The sequence below is a fragment of the Vigna unguiculata genome, chromosome 7 (assembly GCF_037176805.1).
Source record: "Vigna unguiculata cultivar grain cowpea cultivar isolate G323 ecotype 2 chromosome 7, ASM3717680v1, whole genome shotgun sequence".
Classification (NCBI taxonomy): Eukaryota; Viridiplantae; Streptophyta; class Magnoliopsida; order Fabales; family Fabaceae; genus Vigna; species Vigna unguiculata.
Window position 1 is genome coordinate 34,663,441 of NC_140798.1, and position 13,591 is coordinate 34,677,031.

At 29.0% G+C, this 13,591-nt stretch overlaps 1 protein-coding gene across 2 annotated transcripts; it reads left to right on the forward strand.

Annotated features, from left to right (window-relative positions):
• The first annotated feature begins 9,096 nt into the window (after window positions 1–9,096).
• Window positions 9,097–12,724, forward strand: LOC114192140 (RNA-binding (RRM/RBD/RNP motifs) family protein). Of its 2 annotated transcripts, XM_028081757.2 has the most exons (7): window positions 9,097–9,626; window positions 9,727–9,904; window positions 10,176–10,273; window positions 11,709–11,805; window positions 12,082–12,167; window positions 12,258–12,337; window positions 12,491–12,724. In XM_028081757.2, exons 1-6 carry the CDS (start codon window positions 9,405–9,407, stop codon window positions 12,309–12,311), a joined length of 735 nt encoding a protein of 244 aa, XP_027937558.1. In that variant the 5' UTR covers window positions 9,097–9,404; the 3' UTR covers window positions 12,312–12,337; window positions 12,491–12,724. The 2 variants fall into 2 exon arrangements, with proteins under 2 accessions (XP_027937558.1, XP_027937557.1); XM_028081756.2 differs by having other exon boundaries at window positions 9,099–9,626; window positions 12,258–12,724.
• Window positions 12,725–13,591: the final 867 nt, after the last annotated feature.

Genomic DNA, 13,591 nt, shown 5'->3' on the forward strand with positions numbered 1-13,591 from the left:
TAATCCAGTTGAATAGTTAATTGAAGAAGATGATTTTAGCAAAATCTATGATATAGGGTATAAGACAAATATGTAGATTGTCTTTCTCTATTATAGATGCCAGCTAAAGATGAGTATGTGAAAAGTAATTGGATATGGCTATGGAGAGATTAAGTTTTGTAGTATTTGCCTAATCCCTTTGGCTCGGAGAACAACCTATTTTTTTATGTAAAAAAGGTTGTTCTTTTTGTTGTGTCTCTCCCCTCGCTCAATGGTTGGCTAGGTCATTTGGATGAAATGGTCCTTTATTCAAATTATCACAGTAAAGATCCAAACCTAATATATTGTTTGTTAGCTTCTTGATTGAATGGGAAAAGATATACATTAATTGCGCTTTAAAAGAGAGAAAGTTGGACCTTTGGTGACATGATTGATACTTTCCTTGATTCTGCGCAACACAATAAAATAATTCACAAACTTTCAAATTTTTAACTTGCTTAGTCTTTCATTTCAAGTTGTTGTATCATCTAAAAAGGCTTTGTTGACAGGAGTTCATAATTTTTCAGGAAAAATAACGTAATGTGATTTATCTCATTTTTTCCCTTCATACCAACTTAAACCATGTTTTCTTGTGAATGCTTAATTGACACAATTGTTTTATTTTTACCTGTATTGTATGTACAGTACCAATGAAAAAAAATAAAAGATTAGAAAATGAAACTTATAAATATCGGGCTTTTTATTTTTTGACGTACTAAACCCACAAAAAACACTTAAATCCTCACACCACAAGTCACAAATGATTATGTTATGGTTTATACAATTGTATGATAGAATCATCTCTCTCAACAATGTAGGATATATTAGAAACCGGACAATGTTGGGTAAAATTATAATTCCAACTCTGATGCAGGTTTGTGCTTATTTATTATGCATAGCAATTCTCCGATAAAGATATTAATCAAGTCTTGACCAAAAAAGACATGGGACTCTTGAATCCTGGAAGTCGAAACTTCTATAGTTTCTTCACAAAATTTTGTAGAAAAAGATAAGATTAATTTATATTTAACTGGTATAGGAAATAATTTTAATATACAAAATTGTTAGTTTTATTTCTTTTTTTAGAAAAGAGAATATCATAAAAAAGTTGATTTAAATAAGGTGAATTGCGCGTTACTAGGAAAAGTCTTTTTGTTTTTTGTAGAAGTTTAGGTAAACTTATTACACATCTTAAATAAAAATAAGATTGTGCAAGTTTCAAACTAGTGTTTTTTTATAAAATCTGTTTCTTCCCTCAGACAGTTTTTGAAGTCCTTAATTAATGAGAATTGGGTTATTATTGCCAACTACGATTGCTACCAGGTGTGGCCATAATAAACATTGATGCACTGAAACTAATACAGCAAAATAATAGAGTAACAAAATGTTCTTTAAGACAAAAGAGAGAAAAGAAATTACACTTTCCAATCTTTTTAGCTTAAAAGTTGCATTACATCAATAAAAGCTGAGTCTAATCACATAAGACATTAATATCACTTTCAATTTAAAACTTTAAGACAATAAATTTATAGACATTAATCCTTATATATTGTTTTACTTTCTTATTTCTAGTCAATATAAAATTTAGACTCACACTTAGATTCCTAACACGCAGCAAATTACGAAACAAAATTTGAATTTATAGATAAACATGTTCATATTAAGCACTGTTCCTTCTTCAAATAAAACTATTTGTGAAAAAAAATGCATGTAAAAAGGAAAAGAGATCTTTTAAGAATTAATAACGTGTTACAGTTTAATATGCTTTAGTCAACATAATCAACAACGATTTCGAATCTACTTTTTTTTAAAAATAATAGTATTATATGGCTTTAACTTCAATGTGATTATTATATGGTTAAAGTACATATATTTTTGTTACTAAAATTCCAAAATCAATTATACAACTTACTAATTTTCGTAGGGTTTTTCTAATTTGATTTTTTTTTTATCAAAATTATATAATAGCGCATTTCTTCTACGTATTCCAATATTTGCATTGACTTCAAACATATTAAGTCATTTATTCCTAAATTAAATAACAATAACGATATAAAAATAGCCGTTATTTGTGTATTGTATATGATTTTAATATACTGAAATGATTAATTCAGAAAATTTAAATATATTTTATCAATTTTATCTTTAGAGTAAATATTTCCTTACAATATAATAGAAAAGTTGTTTTTATAACGATTCAATATATTATGATATAAAAAATAAATACAAAGAAAATAAGTTATATAGCCCTAATTAGAACATAATTATTTAAAAAAATACAATGTTATAAATAAATTATTGAATGAAAAAGTTAAAATAACATATATAACTATCTCTATGTGTATGTACGTGTATATACATGTTAAATAATAAATATAGTACTTAACTAAATTACCTTCTTAAAAAATATAACTCTTTTAATTTTAAATATTATTCATTATTAACTTGATTACGCTAATGAATTTTTCTAATCTTAAGCTAACTACAGAGTGTGATAAAAAAAATAGGAGATCTAAAGTTAAAAGTGTGATAAATTTTGAAATTAATAAAAAGGTTTTGGTAACAAAAATAAGTAATTTACTTGTATTAAAAACATATTTAAACCTAAAAATTTGTTAGAAAAAGGTAAATATATAAACTTATTTTGAAGTGAAAGGGTAATGTATTGATGGCGTAAAACATTTTTATATATAAGTACATATAAACAAATGAAGTACAAATTTTATTTTATTCATCAGAAAACATTTTCATTCTTGTGTTCGATACATATTTAATAGTGAGAATTGTATTCGTTTGATTTTCTGTTGCCCTAGATCAAATATCATAATTGGATGTATAGTATAGATATGGTTCTTTCGTGCAGCTAGAGAAAACAAATCGTAAGTCACAGACTCAAAGATGAGAACTGTTTTTGCTTTTCTTTTTTTTTTCTTTTATAGATTCTGAATTAAACTAAAGTGATTTTTGATGAATGTAAAGTAAAGATAGGAATAATATTTACAAACACTCGCCAACACACGCGGCGTGGTTCTGGCCGCTGGTGATGGGTTCATTTGAATTTCTTCAACTAATTTTGAAACTCTTCCATTATTATTCGACATTCTACAGGGAAATCTTTCACCTTTTAGGAACTACTTCAATAACTTTATTACATATGACCAAACTACAAGGGTCGTAATCTCTCAATACTCATTTTTTTTTTCTCATTTTTTTCTTATCCCAAACACTCAAAGTTTGAGTCTAAATCTTATATCAAATAAAAATAAAGAAATTGAGTACCATATAAGGATAAAAACAAATAAACTTATTGTTTTAAGATTTTGGATTGAGAGTGGTGTTAATCTCTTATGTGTGGGTTAAACTCATGTCTTATTGGTGTTGTATTTTCTCAATGATCTTTTCTCGAAAAATTCAACCGAGACGAGTTACTGTATATGAAGAGACTCACACTTAAGGAAGAGATTGTTGCAAATCCTATATCATTCTCGTGTCATATTGAGAGTGTGTGTGGGTTGAACTAATATTTCATTAGTGTTTTATGTTCCAATGATCCTATCTCGAAAGACTGAGCACTAACTATTAATTTTATTCTTATGAAATAATTATACATAAATAAAATAATATAATTTCAGAAAGCCGTGTATCTTAAAAGATGATTGGGAAGTATATTTTTGAATAATTGAAAAACTACATGAAGAAGTTTCTATATATGCTTAGGGCTACATTGGACTACATTTTGCTAGTTTTGGGCATCAAAATAAAAATATTGTGGCTGTGGCAGCTTATGTTCTCAGCCACGTGCTGCGTTCTCCGGTAAGCCTTTCGGGGTGCCAAATTTCAAGAAAGCAACAACAGCAAAATATTTTTTATTCTGTCTTCAATTTACGAGCATAGTTGTGCTTAATTTCACAATAATTAATACTGCTTACGGAGATATTTCTCACGTGACTTCATCATTTCAATGAACTTCGTCTTGGTTTTGCAATTTTCTTTTGTTTTTTTATTAACAATATGACTATATATATAACTTTTGTCAACAATTTTCCTTTTGAAACTAAAACTTAATTCAAATACTTTTATATGTCGCCGAACGTCGAATGCTAATTTGTTAAAAAAGGTTAATGATTAAATGAAATGAATTAATTAAAATGGGTAGTCATCAAAATATACACATACACGTGTCTTTTAAATAACACCATGTTATCTTATCTTGCACCATTTTCAGCTGAGTTTTCAATAAGAAATTAATAATAGATGTTGGAAGGTAAGATAACATCCAACATATTTGAAAACGAAAAGTAGTATGAAAATCATTCTCGTTTGAATTCCTCGTGGTAATGTCAAAATAAAGATATTAAAATTGTTTTCCTTATCGGTAAATTTTTAAGAATCTTCTCTATAAAATCAATAACTCATAATTTAAAATAGTTCATTGAATTTTCATGCAGAATTGTTATCAGACATATTTTAAGTCTCATTAAATCTTACCAAACTGAAGAATATTTTAAGTCTCATTAAATTTTATCAAATTGATATATAGAATAAGATTTATGACGGATAGTTTATACCCGCGGGTATTTATTACTAGCATGTAGTGGAAATCGGATATTTTGATACTTGTTTATAAACGGATTAGATCTGAATATCTTACTATCCCTATCTGAGAGTATCCGTTACCCGCAATAAATTAAAATTAAAAATTAATTTTATATTTTAATAAGTTAAATTTAATTAACACTAAAATTGAATTCATATTTAATTTAAGGGCTAAATATGTTTTTGGTCTCTTAACTTTAAATAAAAATTGAAATTAGTCAATCTTCGAAACTTTGATCCAATATAGACCCCCAACTTTAAAATTGCATGGATTTAGTCTTTTTAACGAAATTTTGTTAAATTTATTTTCACATTTCAAACGTGTTTGTCAACTAACATTGAAGTGAAAATGTGTCAAACAATCTAAGCAACTCTAATGCTGTCATAAAACATGTTTGAAACGTCAAATAAACTTAACAAAATTTGATTAAAATGACTAAATTCATATAATTTTAAAGATGAAAGACTAAATTGATCCAAAATTTCGATGAGAGACTACTTTCAATTTTTACCGACCAAAAATTAAAGGATAAAAAACATATTTAACCCTTAATTTAATTTAATATATTTTATATTTTATATTTTTTTCTAATTTTATTTTAAAAATTTTAAAATATGTTCTTTCCTAAATATTAATAGGTATTTATGGGTATTCACAAATTTTAAAAAAAACCCATAAATGTTTTTTAAACCGACATTTAACGAATTATAAATGGATTTTTTATTTCGATAGAATTACATGTCGACACTATCTATGTCCGACTTATTCTTACAAGTGGGCTTAACAACTATGTATAATATTAGGATCCATCATTCATAAAGCAACATAACTTTTAAGATAATTATTATAAAACAATTAAATTCAATTATTTACTATAAAATGAACAAAATTTATATTTAAACAATAGTTTGTAGCTGAAAAATATGAAACTGCTTTTCTTGCAAATGCAAACTACATAGATAAAAAGTGTTAAAATCACATTAAAAGCAGTGAGTAGACATGTAATGAAGCAGAGCCAGTAAAGATGGAGAGACAACCAATATAGCGACTAGCGTTGACTGCCAAATATATATTCTGAGTGTGCGAAATAAACATTTTCTTCCACTAAAGTTAACATACGTAATATATTTTAAAAATTTAAAATAAAATGGACATAAAGTAAAACTTGGAAGAGAAATTATAATAAATTAAAGAAATGTTTGGGTGGACACGTTATACTATGAGTGATGAGGACCGTACAAACATCCCCGCAATCGCCGGTCACATGACACGTGCAATTCCTGTGGAGTCCACGAGGCGCGTGCTCCACGTGGCAAGTGTACTATGGATGTCGGCATTGGTTGTTCTTTTTTCCATTTTGGTTTCGCTCTGGTTTTACTGTTTTGGTTTAGGGGACTTTCACTTCAACCACGACCCTATTTTTTATCGGCTCGATGACAATGGAATAATGGATCACGTCTCCATGCAAATGCTTCCCACTTCCTCCTTTTTCTTATACTAATATTTTACTACCCTAACCCTAAAATCAATATCTTTATTTCGTACCTTCTATTTTGGAAGTTTAAAGTGTATTTTTTTTTTTGGTTGCGAATTCCATAATTGTCTTGAATTAGAAAGTAGGTGAAACAAATCACATTTTAAGAGTCAGATTTTTATTGGAAGAATTGTACGAAGAAATATTGTTGCAGGTGATATTAATTATATTATGACAAAAGTCAAGTGGATTGAATCACAATTAAATCGTGATGTTTAAATTGTTTTACTTCTAAATAAAGAGTTATACTTATCTAATAATTATAAAAGAGATACACCTTAATTAATAGTTATAGTTATGGACTCACTAGTAAGAGTTCGTGATGTTTAAACTTAATTAACTGATAATTAATCATAAAAAATAGGATTAAATATGTTTTTGTCCATTCACTTGCAGTGAGTTTTGAAACTTTGGACTAATTTAGTCTTCATTTTTTGAAATACGTGAATTTAGTCATTCTAATCAAATTTTGTTAAGTTTATTTGATGTTTCGTACGTATTTCAGAATTGTATTTGAATTGTTTATATTATCTGACACATTTTTGCTTTAATGTTAAGTTAAATACTATTATGAAACATGTTTGAAATGTCAAATAAATTTAACAAAATTATATTAAAATGACTAAATTCACGTATTTCGAAAGATAAATAACTAAATTGGTCCAAAATTTCGAAATAGACTAATTCAAAAATTCGTTGAAAGTCAAGGGATCAAAAACATATTTAATCCTAAAATAAAATGTTTACAAAAACATATTAACCATATTTTGCATAAATATTTATGACTAACCTTTTTCTTATTGACTTTTTTGAATATATTGAAATGTTTATTCATGTATAATAATTTGTTCCCTTAATTGGGGAGGACTGCAAGTAGTATAAACAGACTTCACAATGTGCTTAATTACATTTCTAGTTATCTTTTATTTAAAATGAATAACCGAGCTAACTTTTTTCTAAAATGGATAACTCATATAAAATATTTTGAAAAAACTACATGTTTAATTTATTATAGAAAGTATTTTTTTTTTTACAACTTCTACCAAACTTATGTATATAGTCTCAACTCAACTTTGAATTCTAAGACAACCTAAATTCTACTTTCTACTTTTTGTTCCGCACTTTTTTTTTTTTTTTTTTTTTTGTGTTTCACCTATTTATCCATTTAGATATTAGTAAATAGTTTTAGTTAATTCAATAACAAATAGTTTGATTTAGTTTATTTAAAAATGTATTTATTTAGTGTGAGGTCTTAATTGTCTATGTTTGTTCTTTCTATAATGTTGATCTCGAGTCTTCAATACGCTATATTAGTTAATATTAAGGTGGAAAATACTTGTGATTGTGATGTTTTTTAGGTATTTATATTTTTAGTCGTAAGATATAATCTCAGTTTTTGGCAATTTTTAACTTATTTATATGTTTTTAATTATTAAATTCAGAAATACGTTTGTTAAACATTTTTTATTCTTTAATAGATCGATATTTTGAGTTCTGTTGAGATAGATTATTATTTTGCTCTTAAATCATTATTAAATCACATATATAAAGTCTTTAAATTCTTATTTTCAATTGATAATTATTTTTAGATTAAGTTTATATATATATATATATATATATATATATATATATATATATAATTTACTCTAAAGGTGAAAATTATTGGAGGTATAATAATAACATTGTGGTGGTGGGAATATTTGTATTTATAGAAGGTGGTGAGAATAGTCAGTCACCCCTGCTTTAATTAATGGGGCATTTATCTCAAAAATTATGAGGCCGTCATAATTTTAATGGCCCATGTTAGCTGTAGAAACATTTTTTACTTTTACTTCCTGCACCCCACAATTGCTTTACCACCTCTCAAACTTTCAAAACAATCGTTTTTACCCTTTGGAAAAGTAATTTTCGGGTTATATATTTAGGAAGCATTTTGGTATGAGCTCTCCAGAATTTTCAAAATAGTATTTTCAGAACTAAAGTTCCGTAATAAAATATACTGATTTATGACTTTTGGAATAGAATTTTCAGAATGTATAAAATGTGTGCCTGAATAAATTTTTTGAAAGGTAATTTTAGGGAAAAACAATTCAAAACTCATAAACTACCTTTCAGAATGAGTTTTTTTGAAATAACCAGAACTGAAATATGTTTCTCAAACTTTGGATATAGCCATTTTGCCCTTTAGAAAAATAACTTTCTGGATTTAATATTTCATAAGCTTTCCGAAATTATCATAACAATATTTTTTATCTAACTTTTCAGAATTAATTTTCGAAATAATAAAATTACAAGTGTGATTTTTGGAATAGAATTTTCATAACGTGTGAGATGTATACTGGAATAAATTTTACGAAATAGATTTTTAGTTTAATTATTATTTTTGTTTAGTTTAGCAAAAAAATATCAAGTTAATTTTTTTAGTTTTTTAGTCTCAAATTAATCTTAATTTTTAAAAAATTATAGAATTTGGTTAATTTTTGTTAAATTTATTGTTGCAGATAAATAATTTCTCATTAAAATTGATAATAGAATTACACCCACAAAATAAATAATCATATTCCAATAACTTTAATTTTGATGTCAAATTTGGATTAAATTGTATAAATTTTTAAAAGTAGATTAAATTGAGAAAAAAAAAAGAATGGAATAACAACTTAACATTTTTTTTAACGAAAAACAAAAAGAGTAATTAGAACTAAATTTTTCAAAAATTGTTTTTCAAAACTCATACAAACTTTTTTGGAATGAGTTCCTTGAAATATCCATAAATGAAATAAAGAAGAGTTTTTCGAAACATACAAAATACGTTTCAGAAAAAAAAAATGAATTAAATTGTTTATGTAGTTTCTTTCTTATTCTTGTGCAGCGTTTTTTCTCTCTTCTTCTACAACAATGGTGCGGTGGTGGCGGGCGTTGAACGGTGACCGTGGTGGTGTGCAATACTGGAGGGAGTTTGAATCCTTTCTTAGTGGTTGAGGCGTAATTAATAATAAAGTGGTGCAAGAAGCAATTACCAACATTTTAATTGGGTTTTAATTATCTTTTCTTCAACCTTAGGCCCAGTAAACTTTTACTATTTCCTTGTTAAAGTGAGCCCACCAGGAAGAAATATGCAAGAAAGTTGTGGAACAAGATATTTCAAATTAATTAAATTGGCATAACCCAGATAGAACCCTAAGAAGTCCAAACGCTGATTTCGAGTCCAATTTATCATTCCCTCTGCATTGTGGAATTCGATCGGAGTTGCGATCAATGACGACACCACCGTCTTCCTCGTCAGCTTCCCAATCGCAGTTTGCCTATTCAAACCCTTCCTATTTTCCCGTCCCATTTCACCTGCAGCAACCTGCAACAACTCATTACGCTGCACCCTACGTCGCCGCCCCCTCCGTGCAAATCCCCGCTCCTCCCGTCGTCGGTCCGGTTGCGCCGGCGCCGGTTCCCGCTGTATACTCCGCTGTGCCGCAATACCAGGTCAGTCGTTTTCTTCCTTCTTAGATTACCAAGAGGGAGAGGTGGGGTAAATTGATTCAATTTATTTTATGAATAAAATGAATATTACGTGATTGAACAGGCGCAACAGTTATTTGAAAGGGATGCACAGATAATTACGCCGGAGGCTCTTGAGAATGTTAAGGCAGCGATTGCGAGCAGCGACGTGGAACACAAAACCGATGCCAAAAGGAAAGCGGTTCCTCGCAAAGCTGCTGGCCAATCATGGGAGGATCCTATCCTCGCTGAGTGGCCAGAAGGTATGATAATGATGGTTATGAATATTATGTAGTCATTACTATTAAGTATCTATTAATGGTTAATTTAATTTTATGTATATTTAAAAAGTTTTCTTGTGTTTTAAAATATCATCTAGTATTCCTGAATCCAGTTTTATAAATGTTTGGATTGTGTCTGTGAGGGCGCATGTTTTTTTTTTTTTTTTCTTGAGCCTATTTAGAATTCGCGGTCGTGATTTTGAAGTGAGATAAGAAATGATAAACTAATTTATCTTTTTTCTTTTATGATTAGATGACTATCGGCTCTTCTGTGGTGATCTTGGTAATGAAGTGAATGATGATGTTCTTTCAAAAGCTTTTTCCCGATTTCCTTCCTTTAACATGGCACGAGTAAGTAGATTTCCCCTCTAACTTGAATTCTCTTTATGTTTGGCTATGATTGTCGTGCTAGTGTGAGCATTTTTTATTTCCTGTTCAGATTTTTGTTTGAAGGGATGGAGTTGTTAATGATTTGTGTATCTTAAGGTAGGTCTTGTTTTATACTTCACATTTGATTAGACATTTTTTAATGATAAAATTGATGTGTTATTTTGTCATCTCAGGTTTCCCCTTCTTGTTGCTCGTTATTCACAATTCAAGGGCCATTGAAATTATATACCGGTGACCTAATGCACCTTAATTTTAACAATCAATTCATTTTAAAATCAGCGTTGTGATTATTATTTTGTAGTGTTGTGAGATCTCAATATCAGAAATAGATGAAGTCAGGTGTCCTATGAGTATTGGCTAACTAGTTTGAATTTGGTAGATTTGGCATCAGGTTGATTCTTACATGGAATCTTTCTACTAGATTTTGTTTGTTTTCCTGCCTGGTTCATCTCTGTTTAACCTTCATACACATAGCATTCTAACTATTCAGAATTATTTCGACCATTGCATTTTTGTGTAATGTTTCTAGTATGCAATTCTTTCAACATTATACGAAGTTAAGTTTGAGTGTGGATGAAAATAATGGACCATTAAAAGGACTTTGAAATTTCCTAGGGACGGTTCCTACCCTAGACGGAGGCTGTATAAAACTATTCTACTGTTACTGACAATAATATGGGTGGAAATTCTGTTATTGTGTTAGGATTTGATCAATAAATACAGAGAAGAGAACCCCAGTGCTGACCTTAGCCCTACAGGTGGCATGATCCCACAGGCTATCAGAAGCTTCTAAAATATTCACTGTACGTGGAATCGTTGACTAATGATTGAAATACTTGAGCCAAATGGGCTGGCATAACTGGCATTTGGGTCTGCTAGTAGTTGTAAATGGGCATCTTGGACCAATGGCCTATCAGAGGGCAGCTGAGACTAGCTCTTTTGCGTGTTGGCTGGAGACATAGGTGTCTTTTTAGTTCAATTGGAATGACAAAATTGCTAAAATTAGTAGTAGTTGTGTCTATTAAGTATCAACTAATTATTCATTATTCATTCTCTAGAAACCAGGTTCTTTGTGCATAATAAATAATGTGAATAATATATTGAGTTGGTGCAAATCGGAAGTTATAAAGGCATTTTTGCATGCATACAGTAGTTCTCATTTGAAACCGAGCAATTCGCTCGGTGTTATGTTGATGGAAGTATGAGGTCATGCTATTTAATGGTGATGACATAATTCCATCTAATGAACTTAAGTTTTATATACTCTTCTGTTTGTAATTTGTAATTTGCCTTGTTTTACTTGTCTGTAAGCAAACTAAACAATAAAATTATTTACACTGTTGTGGTGCATTGTAATGGGGGCTGATCAAGTTTTTTTTTTTTTTAATCTTTTTAGGTTGTCAGAGATAAGCGCACTGGTAAAACAAAGGGTTATGGATTTGTGAGCTTTGCCAATCCTTCTGACCTTGCTGCTGCACTTAAAGAAATGAATGGTTAGTAAGTTCAGATGGACCTCTTTAAGTAATACTCTTAATCTGTAATATCTGTTTCTCTGCTGACTTTTGCTTTGATTTAGTATAAGTATTCTAGTTAGTTAGTCGGATATATGATAGCTTGACAATCCAACACTTCATGATGGATTATTGTTTCTTTGAGTAAAGAATTTATCTAAGGCTTCCCATTTGTCACTAAATACTGTCAACATAAGGAGACAATATTTTACCAAATGCAACGAAATCTGTATTTATATTTTGATGTCTCCATTTCAGGAAAATATGTTGGAAATCGGCCAATAAAACTACGCAAGAGTAACTGGAAGGAGAGGACTGATTATGAAGCACTGGAGAAACAGAAGGTGCAATTTTCTTTGTCAATGATTTGAAATTGTTCCGTTAATGGATCCTCCTATATGTCCAGTTTAATTATTTTATTGTTTACATGACAGAATCACATTCAAAAGAAACCAAAGTTGTCCAGGAAAGGTGTGCTGCACAAGTAAAAGGGGCCAGAATCTATGTAAATCAGGTTACCAACTTGGCTAAGTAAAACGGTGTTTACAAAATGCTATTTGTCTTTTCATATGAAATGTAGCCTACTTAAGGGCCTCCCTCTCAGATATTTATTTCCAAGGAACTGCTTGCAAAATTCTGTACCTTAATTCTGATGTTTATATTTCAGGAATATGCAGTGGGATGAGGAATTAAACTCAAAATGTATAAAATTTGACTTCTGCATATTTGAATTAATGAAAAATCATAGATTATGTACTCATGTTCGCCCTTTGGGGAGAAGGGTAAATACAATTTGAAGATCCCATCTGCCACAAACTGGCTACTGAAAACTGTTATTTAATGGGAAAATTGTGACTATGTACCCATGCTTGGAAGAAGTGTCTTTTGGATTTCTTTGCTATACTATGTTCACATGTGATAGCGTGGTGCTTTTAGTTTGATTGATAACTATCTTCTCCAGCAGCTGTTTCAACAACTTCAAAATTTTAACAAAGAAACATTTGGTTAAGAATTAAAAACAAACTTTTAATAGAAAATTATGAGAAACGTTAAAATTTAGAGGGTGTTTTATTTTTAGTATCCCATGAAAAGTTTACTTTTAACTTAAGTAATATCTTGTCACCAATTAGTTAATATTTACAATTTTTTAAAGTCGACAAATTTTGAAATAAAATTTGTTTGACCTAATTTATTTTCACCTTTATTTCTCGTCAACAGTGAGTCAAATGAAAGTTGATAAATGATGTTATACTTTTTGTAGGCAACAGACGTTTGATATGCAGACTTTAAGCTCAATTTTGAATAGACGTATAAATGAAAAAAATGGGTTATTTGTATGTTCAAAAGTTGAAATAGGTATAAGTAGAAATTTTGTATAACCTTGATTAAAGGTGCAAATACTAATTTTCACATGTCACAATTTATTTAACTTTAGAAGTGGCAATTGTCTTACACTTGGTCGTAAAATGAGGGTCAAGTTGGCTCTTCTTGTTTGGAAAATGTGAGTTTAAAAAGTCTGATGCGGACTTGTGTATATATCTATTTTTTTAAAAATTTTTTATGATAAAACTTTTTATTGTTCAACTAATTGAAAAATAATCTAACATCTTCAAATCTTATTCAAAAATATATAATATTTGTTTTTTTCACTTATACAATAACTAAAAACTTATACAAGAATTTAGAATAATTAATCCACACAAATACAAATACTTTTTTTTTTTATGTGAGTGGTAGACTGGTTCAACTCGTCTCTACTTTTAAAATA